We start from the raw sequence: 16,657 nt of genomic DNA on the forward strand, positions 1-16,657 counted from the left end.
ACATTCAGCAGTACACTGAAACATGTACAGGGCTGTGTTATTAATCCAAACTCCAGGAATATCAGATGCGATAGTAGAACACTGACAGGGAACATTTTACTGCACAATGAATACGTCTAGCTTTTATTTAAGTGAGGTTTTTCACAGTATTAAAACCCACAGCGTGGTATTAGTACTTTCCCTATAGTAAGGGATCAGAATACTTCTTCCACCATTGCTACATATACTTTAGAAACCAGCACACAGTGTTTAATACTGTGTACAAGGTGACTGAAGTGAGGTAAGCACTGAAGTGTAGGAACATCTCCCAGGGTGACTGTTTTCCCCCCCGGCACTAACCACAGCACTGAGTTATGGCTGAGCTAGTTCAATCCTGCATCGCTTTTTGGTAGGAGACATTGAAATGCAGAGAGAGGTTCACAGGCACAGTGAGACAGCGAGGAGGAAGCGCTGTGCAGAACGTGACATTTTGTTTCGTGACTTCTTGTCGTGCAGTTCAAATATTTAGTTTTACATATCAGATCTCCACCCTGTGGGATGTTAAGGAGAGCGAAAGTGGAAAGTGAATGTGAAATGCGGAATACCCCCACTCTGTTTGCATGCCCTTGGGCAAGGCATTTGTCTCCCCACAGCTTCAGTCCTTGCTCAGTGGCCAGCAAGACTGTAGAAACCTCTTGATGGGTTAGACTCTGAAGCAGTAAATATCCGTAGTGAGTCATTTTTCCCTGAACAAATTAAAGATTCAGAAAGAAACTGGTTAACCTCAAGTGGTTACGCTTCTGACAGAGGACTTTCCAGTTCTTTATTCATCCCAGATATTTATAGTTCTCTCTTTATTTTGCTTCAAATATGTGTTTAGATCCATACTGTTACATCCAAAGCAAGATGTTGATGGGTTGTGATATCATGCCTCTGATTCAGGTGTTATTGTCACAAATGCTGCAGTGATGTGAAGATGGCTAGCGTCTCATAAATGAAAAACCTGCTGTGCAGGTGTGACACATTTTTCCTGTTCAATCTAATTATGTGTTGCTCCATTGTTAGTTGTTATTATGTCTGAGTATTCTGAGTAAATATGACTAACAAAGAAGACCGAACAAGAAGAATGCCAGCACTGGTGACAGACATGAAAGTCACTTTCATTTGTTTATTAAGGGAGAAACACAACATGTGATATAGGGCTGCACAGTTAATTATATGACAGTGATTATACTCAGTCTGATGGGGTGTGATGTTGTAATGCTGATGCTTTAGTGAGTGCAGTTCATGCTCTTTGTTCACAGATAAGCTCATCAGCCATAAGCATTTGTTTCAAACTCGCTGTGACTTACTAGTCTTTGCTTCTCAAACATCTGCAGGCAAGCAAATATACATTACATTGACTTTCAAGTGCAGTTTGACATCTTTTTATAGATTTAAAACTTTTTTCCATTTGACTCTTGCTTTGGTGGCTGAGGCTAAAACAAGCAAGAAACTTTGACGTATTAATGTTGTATAAAGTTTTCATGACTAAGGTAGGGTCAAACAAATGCCCACCTGCACATCCAACAGATGTGGTGAAACATTATCATGTCATTGCAGCTGTGTGACACAAATCAGTGACACACACACACACACACCCACTTGCCATGCTGTGCCTCTTTCTGTTTCTGTCTCCCTGTGTCTGCTCTGTTTACTCTCTTTGTCAACAGGAAGCCGTTCAAAAAGCACACCTTGTGGCTTTGATTTTTTTCGCCTATGCTTCTGTTTTCACAACTGCAAGTCGGATGGGTCTTGCTCATAATGCAGCCTAGACAAACAGGTTTAAATGAACGTGGAACTGAATGAGGCAGCAGTGACCCAGGAGGTAGAGAGGTCCTCCACTGATTAGAAGGTCAGTGGTTTTGGTCCCTGCACTCTGCATGCATCCCTGGGCGAGATTTTGAATCATAAATCACTGCAGATGGTTGTTGTGGGTCTTCATTTTTGTGTTTGGTTATCGCGGAAATAACCAATTACACACAATTAATATACAGGCAAATTGATCAGAAGAGTGCTTTGTGCATATAGCCCATTTTGAGCTTTACTTGGGCAGCCAGTCCAGGTAAAGTTTATGTGTACTGGTACCATTAAAACAATTTCAGTGTAATTCGTCAGTGTTATACAAGATCTTTGCAGCACCAAAGCAGAGTAATTATTGCATGACTTTGGTCCGGATGTCGGAAACCTCAGTGGTAGCTATGGCCATGCTGCTGACTGACATTTATAGAAATTATTCAGAACATTTATTTATTTAGAATATTGGCCAATAGGCTAGTTATTGTGACTGAGCAGTTTGAGCACCCTTAACCTCCACCCCTCTTACATTGGGGCTATTTAATAAAGATACTAATGACAGTATTTTAGCGTACTGGAAATAAGACCATTTTGGTGCAGTCCCCTAATTCTATTGCTAGTGTGTTGATCCTTTGCGTATGTCTGCTTGCTGTCTTTCGGCTGATCAAATGACCTATTGGGGCTCACAGTTTTGAAGGCTGCACAAGAACATATAAGTACTGTACGTAACTAATGTTCTAAGGCTAAGACTATCACTTGTGGGATAAGGCTGAAACAGAATTTGGCCTCCCGTCCGTACCTCGCCGATACGTCACAAAATATCACAGTATATCTTATGCCATCATTGATGGCACAGACAGTATAATGTCTGATGTTCACCAGGGCGCAATGAAACTGGAAATCAGCACAGTGTCCTACTTCTGTGAGAAGAGGAGATAATGGTTATGCAATGGTTATCCAGGATAACATCGAGATGCAAAAATATTCAGTTCAGAGTTCTTAAGGTTCAGCCTCTAATAATGACCTAATACAGAAGCATGAGGTAACTACCAATGTGCTCTTTCCCCCAGTCATTCCCCATATTCAGCCTGTGATGTTTGTTTACAACCGTATTAGTATTTCAGCAACATAAATTCAACTGCACATGATATAAACAAAATAGTGCTGAAAATCACCTGTCGTTCAACGACTCATTCAAGTTCAATACATGTTTGCTTCATTCATTCACTTTTTATACATGCCTTTGAAGAAAGTGGCCGACTAATGCATTTTTAGAATAAATACGACAGTAAACTTCTATATCTGGTCTAGTCTGATATGGTCGGTAGGTTTCATGCTCTGCTGTGTGAGCTTGGATAGCAAACAAACACTCCTGTACAATTCAGGTACATGGCCTGTATTCTGTACACCACATAGCAAAAGAATGAGAACATATTAGTTTGAGGCATGTTTGTTCTGTTGTTGAAATGACAGGTGAGATATATATCACAGCACTTTTGGATTTCCAGGTGTGTGACTTGTTGGAATTTGACCAGTATGGTGCTTGAAATCTTTCTTTTTTTGTAGTGGCAGAACAAAGAAAGCAGCCTGTCCAATCTAACTGATAATACTGCGGGATTGGAAACAGTTCAGAGCTTATGTTAGGGGGCTGCTTGTTTGAGTGCTCAGGAGTAAGTGTACATGCTTGGGCCTGTCTTTGATGTATTACTGCAACAATATAAAAGAAGTCTGTATGGTCTGTAAAAAGCTGCGTAGCTTTTGTAAAAGTCTTTGATACAACCATATGAAGCTCAAGCAGTGCTCCAAATACAAAAAAATCTACTCTAGCTGACTATATAAACCTGTCACACCCTTCAGCACAGCCTGTGGAGTCCTGGCCTGTCAATTTATAGATAATCCCTAAGTGTGTGGACTTTGAAAGCCAAAAAGAACAAGATTTTTCACATTTTTCTCAGTGTTTCCAACAGGGTTGTGTGAGGCTATGTGGCAGGTGAAAATTTAAGAACATGTTTTAAGTTTTAAAGTTAAATACCCCAATCTGGTGCACTTTGAGAGCAAATTTAAGAGGCTAGACCTATAAAGAACTCTGCTCTTGTAAACAGTTTAATCATAAGTTTATAGTTTGTATAGGTATGAATGGCAACGAAAAGGCAAAGAAGTCACAGGTTAAACCGGACAGATGACCAAAATGCAAAAGTAAACATATTTCAACCACTATCAGATATCCATCCGTCCATCCATTTTCTATACCGCTTATCCGTCAGGGTCACGGGAGAGCTGGAGCCTATCCCAGCTGACTACGGGCGAGAGGCGGGGTACATCCTGGACTGGTCGACTATCAGATATATTGCCATGAAAATATGTGCAGACATCATGGTCCCCCAAAAGATGAATCTTACTGATTTTGGTGATCCCCGGAGTTTTCCTTTAGTACCAATATTCACGTTTATGCAACTGTGCAAGTGAAAGATGCCGAACATCATACCCACTTAACATCAGTATATTAGCATTGCCATACAGCCTTAGTGCGGTGTGAACTGCTTTCGTGTGACATAAAAATGTTTCAACTCGAGCGAAAATTCGGATTTATCCCAGGGCTTTATAAACCTGTTTCATAAGCATACACAGATGAAAGGAAAAAGAAAACAGGCCGAAGAGAAATGGCAGAGAGAAAAATAAAACAACAAAACTAGAAATCCTGGTGAGCTCTGAGCTCAAGACTCAGAACATGCAGGCGGTAAGGTGTAAGCTTCCAGCTAACATCTGTACAGCTGGTGCGTAAGCTGTTTGGTTAATAAACATGGGCCACACAAAGTGTCCCATAGGCACACGTGATGTGAGGTGAAAAAAAATCTCTGATGAAGGAAGTTCCCACACAAGTCCCACACAAGGAAGTTCACCAAAATTCTACTTTAGATCAAAAACTATTTTCTCAAGAATTTCTGTAATGAGAACACGATCTTAACTATTAATCAGCTGTGTGATGATGAGCGTGTGAATAGATCTGATCACCTCAGACCTGAACTCAGTAATAATAGTTTGTGATTTAAAAAAATAATAAAAATAATAAAAAATACAAACTAAACTGACCAGGGAATGAGGTGCAGGTGGAGAGATGGGTGGAGAGCTGATAGGCTGAGGAAAACACTGACACAGAGCAGAACTGACGAGGCTGATGGAGGCAGATGTGCAGTAAGAACAGGTGCTGGAGCGAAGGCTGTTGAAGGGAGGAGACCACACCCACAGGGAGAGAAACAGAGGAGCACCGGGACACACAGGAACAGCTGTTGTTGTGCTTTCCACCCTGATATATCTGTCGAAATTGATTTGTGGATTTGTGTGAGCTTTAGGACCCAAGTAAATACAGGAGGTTTTTACTGAAACTTGTGGTTTGTAAGAATGGAAAAAGATGATCAGAACTTGTGGTGTTGTTTTATTTTGTGTAAGGAAATAATCTAATGAAAACAAAAACATTAGGCGTCAGTGGGTTGGCAAGACGTTCACGCACACACACACACGCAGGATCGTACATGAATAGAATGTGCATGTTTTTCATGTCTACAGATCTTCTTTTGGTTGTGATCCAGTTCATTCCTCAACCTGCTCTCTGTTCTTCTTCTGTCAAGGGTTTTTAGATCGGATGATAAGTAATGAGTCACTGCTGATCGAGTCAGTACTGCAGTACTGCTGCAGTTGGTGGCAGCTAGTTGAGCAATACTGGCAAACCTTTAGGGGCCTTAAAAAGATATTGTTTTCTTAAGGACACATGACTTTTTTTTAAACTGGGTAATATTTACCACGTTACAACATGTTAGCTACCGATATTTACTTTTGTTACATATCTAGTATCGAATATTGTTGACCTAGACAGATTTTGCAGAAGCACTGGCGGGAGAAGGCTGGTGAGAATGAAGAAGGCGTATGCTGTAGGGAGGGATGGGAGAGAAAACAAATGCACTCGCATGTGAACGATGTCGCTCCAGGGAGCTGGAGTTTTATGTTTTAACTCTTGAGAGGGATTTTGTCCTCGAGTTTGAAACAGGTTTGTAGGTTGAGAGGCAGCTGTTGTGAATACTGGTCACTTACACAGTTACTTGCTGACTCATCAGAGGTGTAGAGGTTGTCACTTTTGTTCTGGCATAATGAACCAAATGTTTGTGAGGAATGTCTCTTTCTTGTCCTTGTCCAACCCTCTATAGTGATTGACAGGTGCATTATATAAGATCCTCTGGCCTAAAATGTCCTCCTTTGGCAGATCTGTTGACAGTTAATGGGAAAGAAGCTTAAAGGTATTTAAACCATACTTGTTTCTGACCAAATTGCTAACACTGGAAGACCTTGCCTTTGTACTCATTCTTCATGCATTGGCAAAGTATTTTTAGCCATGATGGAGGCTAGGAATGACTGTCAGTTGGTTGTCCAGTCTACCACTTTGTTTCACAGTGAAATATATTAGTGTCAAAGTAATCCAGTGATAGCTGTCGACAGTAACTGCTACAAGTTGCAGTTGTGGCCCAGAGTAGTCTAACTTAAATGGCAACATTATACTTCAGTGGTTCTCTGAAACAAATTAGACCATAGATCCCCATCTTATACAGACTTTGCTTTTAGATGTCAATGTGATTTGGTCACTTAGGGTTGGAATTCCAATGAATTCCCCCTGAAACCCTCATCAAAGACCCCTAGGGTTCCCTCTTTGAAAACCACTGCCCTAGAGCACCCAAATTCTTCTAACGGCACACAGGGATGACAGGGATTGTTCAGCAGTGCAGTTTTCTCATTTTTGTCTGGGGGAGGGGTCGCAGTGTCAAACCCCTGTCATAACAAGCTGTACTCTGCCTAGAAGGCAGCGAGCTGGGGTTTGGATATTTAGTATAGAAAGTATAGAATCTGATTTCCTACCTGAACATTAATAAAAAGTTATTTGCTTTGTGCAATTTGTGCAAATGCCATGTGCACATTCTGCAATTCAGTGACCCGGGTCCAAAGGAAATGTATGTCACCTAATAAGTTGGGTCAGCCTTTATATAAAACCAAATGACAAAGCTACATAAAGCAACAGCTACAATAACTGTCCACTTGTACACCCATAAAGAGCAGTTAATTCTACTTCTACTGCTAACACTGAACTGGCTTGTCACAAGTTTGTTAGATGTGGACTAGTATGTGGACAAAGCAGTTATTTTTAAGCCTCTGTGCTGTGATAGAGATGGTCAGGGGAATTATGTTTCTGGGATGTCCGACTGTCCATCTCCTGAACGTGATATTTGAGGAACGCCTTGAGGCGAAACGCCTTGTGGACTCAAAGATGACTCTAATCAGATTTTAGGGTTAAAGGTAAAAGGTCATTGTGGCCTCACAAAACACTTTTTTTTGCCATAACTCAATCACTCATACACTAAATACATTTTATATCCAAAAGTCAAAGGTCAACTTCGCAGTGACGTCATGATGTTTTCTGTCCATTGTTCAACACCATAACTCAGGAAAAGAGCTGCAGATTGTGACCACATTTCACAAGGATTATCCCAGAAATTTAGTTCAGAGTCTGTTACCTAAATTAGTCCAGAGGCTGTTGAAGTCAACTGACAAAGTAGAGGCAGGTCTCATTTAGTTACATCACAATCTGATCATGCATTTTGAAAAAAAAAAAAAGAAAAAAAAAAGGAGTGCTGAAGTTGAATAATACTATTTTGCATGCGTGTGTGCATATCTGTTTTTGTGAACTGATCTCAAATTCATTTTCTGTCAGTCAGTATTTGCAGCCTGAATAAGTTTTGACAGTTGGTGGTTGTGTGCTGCATCCTGAATGGCCATCAGGATGGCTCGGTGTTAATTCTAACATAAACACCTTACACTTACCCATTGTTGCCCTCTAGTGCTGCAGGAGCTCCTCAAACACAGCCAATCAAAACAAGGAGAGGGAGCAAACAGGCAGGTAAAACTAAAGTCAACATGAACTGACTTAGTGTGCATTTATGTATGAGTAGGTTTTAAGTAGGGAAGGAATGGTTATCAGTATGGCAGACTATTGGTTCTGATGTTGAGTATCGTCCGATTATTGGTTATTCTTAGGTTCAGACATGAATGCTAATGCTAACAGAGTTACATTCTCAAAACAACACACCTCCAGGACTGTGAAAGGAGTGGTTTTAACAAGGTCCAGGGGAATTAGGCAAGCACCGTGGACTCACTCAAGTTTTTCCATGTTAAAGAAAGTTCTTATTGTTAGGAATCTGAGTTCATTCGTCATCATTATTGCAGCAGGACACAGCTTGTGGAAGACATGCAGTCACTTATCTGCCCTATAGGTACTTATGTGTGTGCTGTGTGCTGTTTTATTATGGTTTTATTATCATAAAAAATAAAAGATTGGACCTGGTATTTTCATTGACTTGTAAGAAAGGATTAACCCCGCATTTAGAGTTTGATGGTTTCCCACGAAAAGAAGATTTTTGTGTAGAGAAAAGTAAAAATAGCCATGAACTAGCAAGTCAAAAGTCAGAAGTATTAGATATTTTCTATAAATTATTCTGACATGCCATTGAGCAGCACAAAGTTTTTCTCATCCTGACGGAAGTTGGTTTCCATACCAATGTGGGTAAAAGTGAAATGAAATAAAAACAGGAAATGAAGTTTCCTTCTCCCATTCCAAAGTCAACATATCAACATTACGAGCTGTCACTGTGACATTGCTTTCACTTGAATTTGTAGTATTTTCACAACTGTCTGTCTTGTTGATTGTAATAATGATATTCTGTAAACATTTTATTACTTCCACTGAACTTTGCTTTCTGCAGGATGCAATGCATGTGCAGTTGGTGCCGTACTGCAAGTACAATATAATTTGACTGTAGTTTGTTTAAAAAGATGCACCGTGTCTGCAGTTGAGGAAACGCTTGAAACTATTCACAAACATGTTGGCTTAGTTTCCGCTGCATGCCATCATTCCAGTTATTCGTCCAAGAGGAAGTGTAGTGGCTGCAGCCTACTGGTTGTTTCAGACCCACCCAGCATCTGGAAAACACTCGGCCCTGCAGCAGCTGTTCCAGGCACTCCCTGAATCACAGTCGCTCTTACAAAATCTTTTGCAGTCATAGAATATAGCCACGTTACATCCTATATATATCTTCATCATTCGTCATTAGAGCCTTTGGTTGTTGGATGAATTTGCTTTAAAAATGTATGTAGTTGTGTTTCAGCTTCAAAGGAAAAGCCTCTTTTTGCCTTCTTTTTGCTGCACTGCACTTCAGCTTAGTGGGCTCCAAGTTTCCTGTTGGGCAACTTGACCTAGGGAACAAGCAGAACAATCTGTGTATTACAATTTGTTCCTACTGTGTACAGCAGTTGAATTCAGTGCACGTCTTCAATGTGGTCTTGGTTTTGAATTTTCTCATATTAGAAAAAGAAACCTTCCATCAGCAGCCTCTAGTGACTCATTATACCCCTCATATGCCAACAGAGGTTGAGTCAGTACTTGAATCCTTTCCATCCCTTGTTTGAGTTTATCAAGTAGCTCTGCACTGGTGTGCATGTTTGCCATGCTCACAGAAATCTGTTTGTTTTACTTGCCTTGTTGTTTCTGAGAAATGAATGATGAGTTTGTGTAGCTAACCTCTTCTTGGCACCAGCACGTTGTACCAATGTGGCGTTAATCTCTCGGCTGGCTGAGAACCTACAGTGGTTTAATTTCATGAAGATTTGATGAAAGTTGGTGCAAGGATACACCTGAGTAATGTCTTCTTACATATGTGCAGGGTGTATCACATAGATTAGGATTTTATTGTTTTCAGAGAGAATCAAGGAACAAGTTTTTCTGGCTAAATAGACTGAATTCCAGTGAAGACACCATTTTCCATGAATGAACTAGAGTCTACAATTCTTCCTCACATTCAGAACAACTTTCTAATTTCCTCCATTTTATGCTTACAAAAAACAAAATAATTGCAGGATAACAAGTCACACATTGCAATATATATATATATATAGATGTGTCAGTATACTATTATATATATTTTAATTTTGTCCGTGTTGCACACTCCTTTTGTAACTTACTTGTTGGCGACATGACATGACATGACATGACATGACATGACATGACATGACATGACATGACATGACATGACATGACTTTGTGTGATGTAACTGTGCTTTCTGCTTTCCTGAGGTCACCAAGTCTTATGCCATGATCACGAAAACATCCAAAACTTCCAGCCTTCACTAACACTGTGTACATCCATGCTTGTGCATGTACAGTATTTGTGAGTCTCTGCTAAGAGTTTGCATGACTGTGCAGAAAATATTTTGCAGATGGTGACTTAATTGAAGTCACGCATACATTAATGGTAGCATTTCAGCATTGACATAAACCTTTATCCAGCATTCTTGGTCTCACACTGACTGTTTTTACTTGCTGTCAAAAGCAAGTCAACTCAGCTTTTCTAAATCTAACTTATTTTTATCACATCTCCCCAAAATTAGATCATATCTTCTTTAAGAAGCACATTTTTACTACCAGAAATATTTCAGGACTGACATCAGTTCACATGCTGTCAAAGAAACAACAACAACAAAGAATTCTTGTTAAAATCTCCTGAATTGTGCACAGTAGAACAAGAGGAGAACAGTGAAGCCATTGTCTGTGGTGCAATAAAGAAAAGGTTCAGACAAGTTGGAGCTGGTTTGTGCCTGCACATTGACAGTGGGCAGAGGAGACATGTTTCACACCACTGATTCTGTATGTTCTCTTGAATGAGGTCAGGGATTATTGTCAAAAGCTTTTTTAGGTAAGGATTCATAGGTAGTGATTAACCTCTCTTGGTGAGCTGTCACTGTTTTGAAGATGACTCCTGACATATGCACTTGCACATTCTAACTCTTTTGAAATACAACATAAAGGTTGTATTAGGGTAAAAGGTTGCAGAGTGAACTGGTCACTTTTTCCTTTCACACTAAACTGTTACTGAATTTAATGGTCACTGGCCTCCAATCTGAACTGCTCTAAAACTCAGTCCTCACCGTTTGATGTGGTTTTGTTTGTTGTACAAGGTTTTTGCCAACAATATCCCTACTAGATGGCAATACAGTGCAAATACAAGATATATTTTTATTTTTAAAGCAGGATTTGTACTTGTTGGGGAGTTATTGTATAGCTAGAACTGACACTGCCTTAAAACTATGACCATTTGTCAGGCTTATAACAGCTGTGGTGATCATCATGTAAAGACTGCAAGTGATGTGATTGGTCAGCAAGGACTGCTCATGTTTCCTGTGTCTCTAGAGTTCATTCATTCATTGCTCTGAGCAAGTTCATGAAACGTTTAGCCTTTTCAATAGAAAGTTTGTAATCTGGCCAAAGTACGCTATGAATCAACTAGAGAAGTCATCTCTGAAGAAATAGTGGTGAGAATGCTGGATTGAAAAGTGGATACTAAACTGTATTGCTGGCTTTAAAAGTGGAATATACATAATTTGTAGAATATGTTAAGGTTCTTAGAAAAGGTGATGCTAAACTAAATTGCTGCGTGGAAAAGCAGCTGAAGGAGCATGGCGAGTTGGAAATGGTCTAATTATTATGAATTGGCTTTAAAAGTTGACTAAAATATTTAATATATGAAAGAAGTGGAACATCTTAAGGTTTGAATGGTGTTTTTGCTGAAAGTATAATTTAGTACATAAGAACTGAATGATTAAAACAGGTGTAGGAAGGATTATGACCATTTGAACGTTTGAAAGAAGTTTCTATCTGAAAGAATTAATGAGAAGGTGAAAGTTGGAAAAAGCTATGTTAAACATTCTTTATATTTTAAACATTCTGTCCACTCATTTTAATGATGAATGTTTTGGAAAGCAGGACTGAGAAATGCAATAACATCTAACTGAGTTGAAAATGTTTATTTTGAAGGATGTTTCCACATTGAAAAATGCAGAAGGAAAGAAGGAAGCTACATAAAGCAGCAGAATAATCCTTAACTATTTTAAATATTTTGTAATAAACTGATTTTGTTCATATAACATGCACTGATCAGCCTTAACATTCTGAAAACTGACGTGAATGAGGTTAAGTGAATAACATTGATTATCTTGCTTCAACAACACCGAGCAGTTGGGATATATTAGGTAGCCAGTGAACATTTTGTCCTTGAAGTTGATGCGTTGGAGGCACAAAAAAATGCAACTTGGCCTCCAAATTCTCCAGATCTCAGTCCAGTCGAGCAATTGTGGGATGTGCTGGAAAAACAGGTCCGATCAAAGGAGGCCACACCTCACAATTTACAGGACTTGAAGAATCTGCTACTGAAGGCTTGGTGCCAGATAGCACAGCATACTTTCAGAGTTCTAGTGGAGTCCATGCCTTGATGGGTCAGGGCTGTTTTGGTGGCAAAAGGGCCAAGTCAATGATAGGTGGGAGGTTCTAATGTTCTGGCTGATTGGATACGTTGTGAATGCACCAGTTCAGATGCTGGAGGTACCCAGTGCAGGACTGTAACACTTGATGCACAAGGGTAAGAGTTGTGGATGATGTTGCCTGCTACTCTCCTCATCTACCTGTCTCAGCATGATCCAACACTGATGTTAAATTAATTCCCATGAGGCAATGTTTGGTCCCAGGAAACGCAGGAAATCTAGATAGACAGGATGAAGCATGTGCCTTAAAAAGTAAATCACAGTACACGAATAATTTAAGTCTGCTGGCATTCAAGCTGGTAGATAGAGGGAGACTTTAGTCCTGACCATGGGTGTGTGATTATGTTTTAAAACAGTGGCTCCTAAAGTGGGGGACAGGGACTGTGTGGCAAGACAGATGAATGAGGCATGCTTGAGTACTGCGTGCGTAGCATGGATATGAGAGGCCTCCCAGCTAAACGTACAAAAGAGGATGAGTCTTCACCAACTCAAAGCACAACTTCACAACCACAAAGAGAAGAAAATATGACAAGCCATATATCGTCCTCGACTGCCCCAGTACAACATTGGGTAACAAGGAGAGACCACAGCGTGCTGTGCATCTGAAAACACAAGCTAGCTTCTGACAGTTTGAAACCAGACGAGTTGAGGCGCCACTTGGAGACAACACATCCAGAGCATGAAGACAGACCAGTTGATTTCTTAAAAAAAAAAAAAAAAACCTCATAAACTGTCTTGCACAACAGAGTCGCTTTGCCAAAGCTGCATTTGTACTCTCCTCATAAAATTGCGTACAGAGTTGCTCTGTATATGTCTTATACTCTTATCTACAAACGGAGGGCCATGCAGAAAAAGTTTGGGAACCACTGCTTTAAAATAAGGGAGCCAACTTGGAAATTAAGTTTATCAACAGGGCGGTCTGGGAGTCTTCCCACACAAACTACCTGAATTTCTACTACAATAAACCACTTGGATTAAATCAGGAAACCGCACTAGCCCAGATTAGTTACACTGAGGGTTTTATGAAAGCAAAGGATGCATCAAGAACAGTAACTGGGTGGACCAGGACAGGAAATAAATTTTAGAGGAACGGTTATTTCATATTCAATATTATATTTATAAAAGGTCCTGCAGTCTACACTGGTAGTAGCTTGTGGAAAAGGACAAACAATTTGTAAATGAAAGAGCCTCACGACACACTATAATGTGATAGCTGAACCTGCTGAATCTCAATAGTCAGATGGCCATCTTCGAACTCTAACCCCTGTGACAGAGTACAAACAGTCTGGATTTGGATTTGCCTTACAGCCACTATCTAATTTCAATCCCACCTGTTTATACCTGTTTGGCTGTTTTCAGTAGTAGTGCTGGTGGGTGTAGTTGCAATGTTACACATGTTTGAACACTCCCAACTGCAGAAGCAGATAATTTTTAACTTGCATAATTTCAAAAGAAATGTATGATTTCTGTCCACCTTTCTGTGTTGTAGTCCTGTCTGATGGGGGAGATAATATTAGATGGGCAAGGCAGGTAAAGTTAGCCAACACTGACTGTCCTACTTTTATTTAAGGTTTGGCTGGAGTCAGTGGACCAACCGGTACCAACTTGATCACAGATTACAGTAAAGCGTCTGACTCTTGTCAGACTCAGAGTGATTTTTGATAGACAGCCAAAGCATGCTGTGGCAGGTGATCACTGACATTTCCGACTGAACCAAATCAAAGGGTGATCAAACAATGTGTGATCAAATACTTGCTCTTGTGCTAAAAATAGTAAAATAAATAATAATTGATATAGGCTGTTTGAACATAATTACCTTATTACCAATGCTGCATGAAGATAAGTTTATTTTTAAAAAGACAAAACTCAAAGGACAAAGGCATGGTCCTGGCATTGATTGATGAATTACGTAAGTCTCCACCAGCCTCATAAAAATACACAAGCATGCAGAAAATACCCATATCTTCTCCTATCAAAATCACCATCTTGCACGCCCTAAACTCTGTTTAACCCCACAGTATGTAACTGCTGCCTCTAGTCACCTCTCAATCAAAACAAAAGACCTCAGCAGAGTGAGATCAGGGGTATCTTCATCATTCAGCAGCCTGCATTGTTGAATAAAATCGATCTGACATGACTCAGGTGATAATAGACAAAATGTTACTTGGTTCACATCATTTTTCATCACATCTAGAGACTTCCTGTCTCACTCTCCGACTTCACCCTGGAAGTTAGAGCGACCAAATGAATCGCACCATTACTTTAAATGAAATTATAGATTTCTCTGGGTTTGAACGTTGTTGAAAATGTTTGGGATAACATGGGTGCAGAACTCAACAATGGTCTGTTCACTTTTAGACAATCTAATGCAGAAATGTGACATATTTTTAATATAATGCTTGTCTCCCTCAATGCATGTCTTTCACCTGTTGTGTTTTGTCTTGCTTCACCAAGGAAAAAAAATAATTAATATGATAAGGACATACGGTATAGCAAAAGGAAACAAAACCTCCAAACTGTCATTAAAATCAACATAAATAGATACAAGTGTAACTATGAAAAAGACTATGTTAGACTGTACTTTTCTTCAATAGGCCCTGTAAATATCATCATGACATTTGAAAGTTGTGCACAATCAGATGATCATCCTGTTTATCAAGTGGAAACTTGAAGCTACTGATAATCATATCAGGTGAGGCATAGGCGATTCATCCGACAGCCCAGCCTGCACAAAGAATGAAAATATGATAGAAGACTTGCCCTACAAGATGCGCTGTTCTAAATCTCACCTTCCCACAGTTTGAAAGCATAGAATAATCCAATATCCATATACTGTACAAGTAAATTACTGTATTTCTTTTTACACCAAACAACTCCTGTAAGACAAAAATGTGTATTTTAATCAGTCAGTGCTACAGGCAGTCATCAACTTGGCACATTTTAACTCAAGCAAGTGCAATAAAACAAGCTAGTTCTGCCCCCTAGTGGGGAAACACCACGTTGTCTCATGTCTTGGTGATTGTGGCTGGGGACAGGGCACTGCTTAAAGGGATTACTGCACAGTTACTGCCACAGGTGTCAACAGTATGCTGTGATATTGCTGCTATGACTTGGCAAAATCCTGCCGTTGATGTCTTGCATTTATGTGTCTCAGTGAGTGAATACTGACATCTAGACGTACATGTTGCACTTTGGGAGAATTAATCACAATCCACCTTGATGCTCCCTCTTTTGGCCAATTTGTGTGGCTGAATGCGTGGTTGTGTAAAGTGCTTATTTAGCACATGTATTGTTTAGATGAGGCGTACCTCTGTCTGTCACTGTGGGTGTTCAGATGGCTCCGTAGCTCCACATTGTTTGTTACTGACGGACTCCAGCTTCAGAAAAGCCGCTCCTCTTGAAATAGATGCACCCACTCATGCCTCACTTATGTTCCAGAAACGTCAATGGCACTCTAATTGCTCAGCGTCTGTGGTTTGCTGCTGGGGAGCAAATGTCGTCTTTCAAGTCAGGTTGTCTTGTGTGTTTTTCCAAATCAGCAAAAGGCAGAATGGAAAACATCACTTCACTTAAAAACAATTAGAGGTGAAAGTGCAGCTTAGAACACCTAAATGTCCCACACCAGACTGGAGCGGGTTTGTGTTTGAAGTTTTATTTGCATTGTTCATGAGGAACTTGCTTGTGCACGCTGCCTGGGGCCAGCCCATGATCCTATTTTTAACTTTTTGAACTGGACCAACACAGCACCTTGTGTTCAAAACAGTGCGCTCGTGTACTTACGGATGTGAAATATTTTTATCATTGCATTTGAAATTTGTTTTTGAAAAAAAATTCATTCACATTCAAACAATTGTAAACTGTAGTGAGACAATGAGGTCAATTAATACATAACACCGTAAAAACATGAGCACACATTGTGAGGAGAAACAAAAGTCCAGTGACATAACATCCTCCCCCCCCCTCCCTCGTTTCCTGCCCCTCTCTCCACCAGGAGCTACGACCAGATAAGTGTTTCCACAGAATGCAGTTTCCGGACAGAATCGGATTGGGACCCTCATTCTGAGTCCACCTCCATGATCAGCTTTGACATGACCCAGCCATACAGCCCTACTTCACCCTCCAAATTGTACAAGGTTGGTCTTATTAACTTACTTTCACATTTATCGTCAGTGTTGATCGACTGAAGTGATAGGAATAGATAGTAGAAAGTTACAGGTGAACATGTGTGTGTGTGTGTGTGTGTGTGCATGTGTATGAGCTTTTCAAATGTGCAGTTTCTGCAGGAAAATGAAAGTTTTTATGGCAGCTGTAAAGAATTACTCTTTTATTTTTCCCCTCAAGTCATTACTTATTTTGTTGTAAAAGGATTGATTTTAAGATTAGTTTTTCATTTCCATAATTTGGTTTTAATTGTCAAAGAAAATATTAATTGTTT

General features: G+C 39.9%; 1 protein-coding gene across 2 annotated transcripts in view; it reads left to right on the top strand.

Moving 5' to 3' along the window:
• crybg1a (crystallin beta-gamma domain containing 1a) overlaps window positions 1–16,657 on the top strand; it is a 41,055-nt gene that overhangs the window by 1,031 nt on the left and 23,367 nt on the right. The window contains exons 1-2 of one of the 2 annotated variants that reach the window (XM_046414031.1): window positions 1,693–1,873; window positions 16,214–16,355. In XM_046414031.1, the coding sequence (XP_046269987.1) occupies window positions 16,296–16,355 (60 nt within the window). In that variant the 5' untranslated portion in view covers window positions 1,693–1,873; window positions 16,214–16,295. Of the gene's footprint in view, window positions 1–1,692; window positions 1,874–16,213; window positions 16,356–16,657 lie in introns of those variants that run through there. The other variant, XM_046414030.1, reaches the window with a different exon arrangement.

Source organism: Scatophagus argus, chromosome 15 (assembly GCF_020382885.2).
Source record: "Scatophagus argus isolate fScaArg1 chromosome 15, fScaArg1.pri, whole genome shotgun sequence".
In the NCBI taxonomy this organism is placed as follows: Eukaryota; Metazoa; Chordata; class Actinopteri; family Scatophagidae; genus Scatophagus; species Scatophagus argus.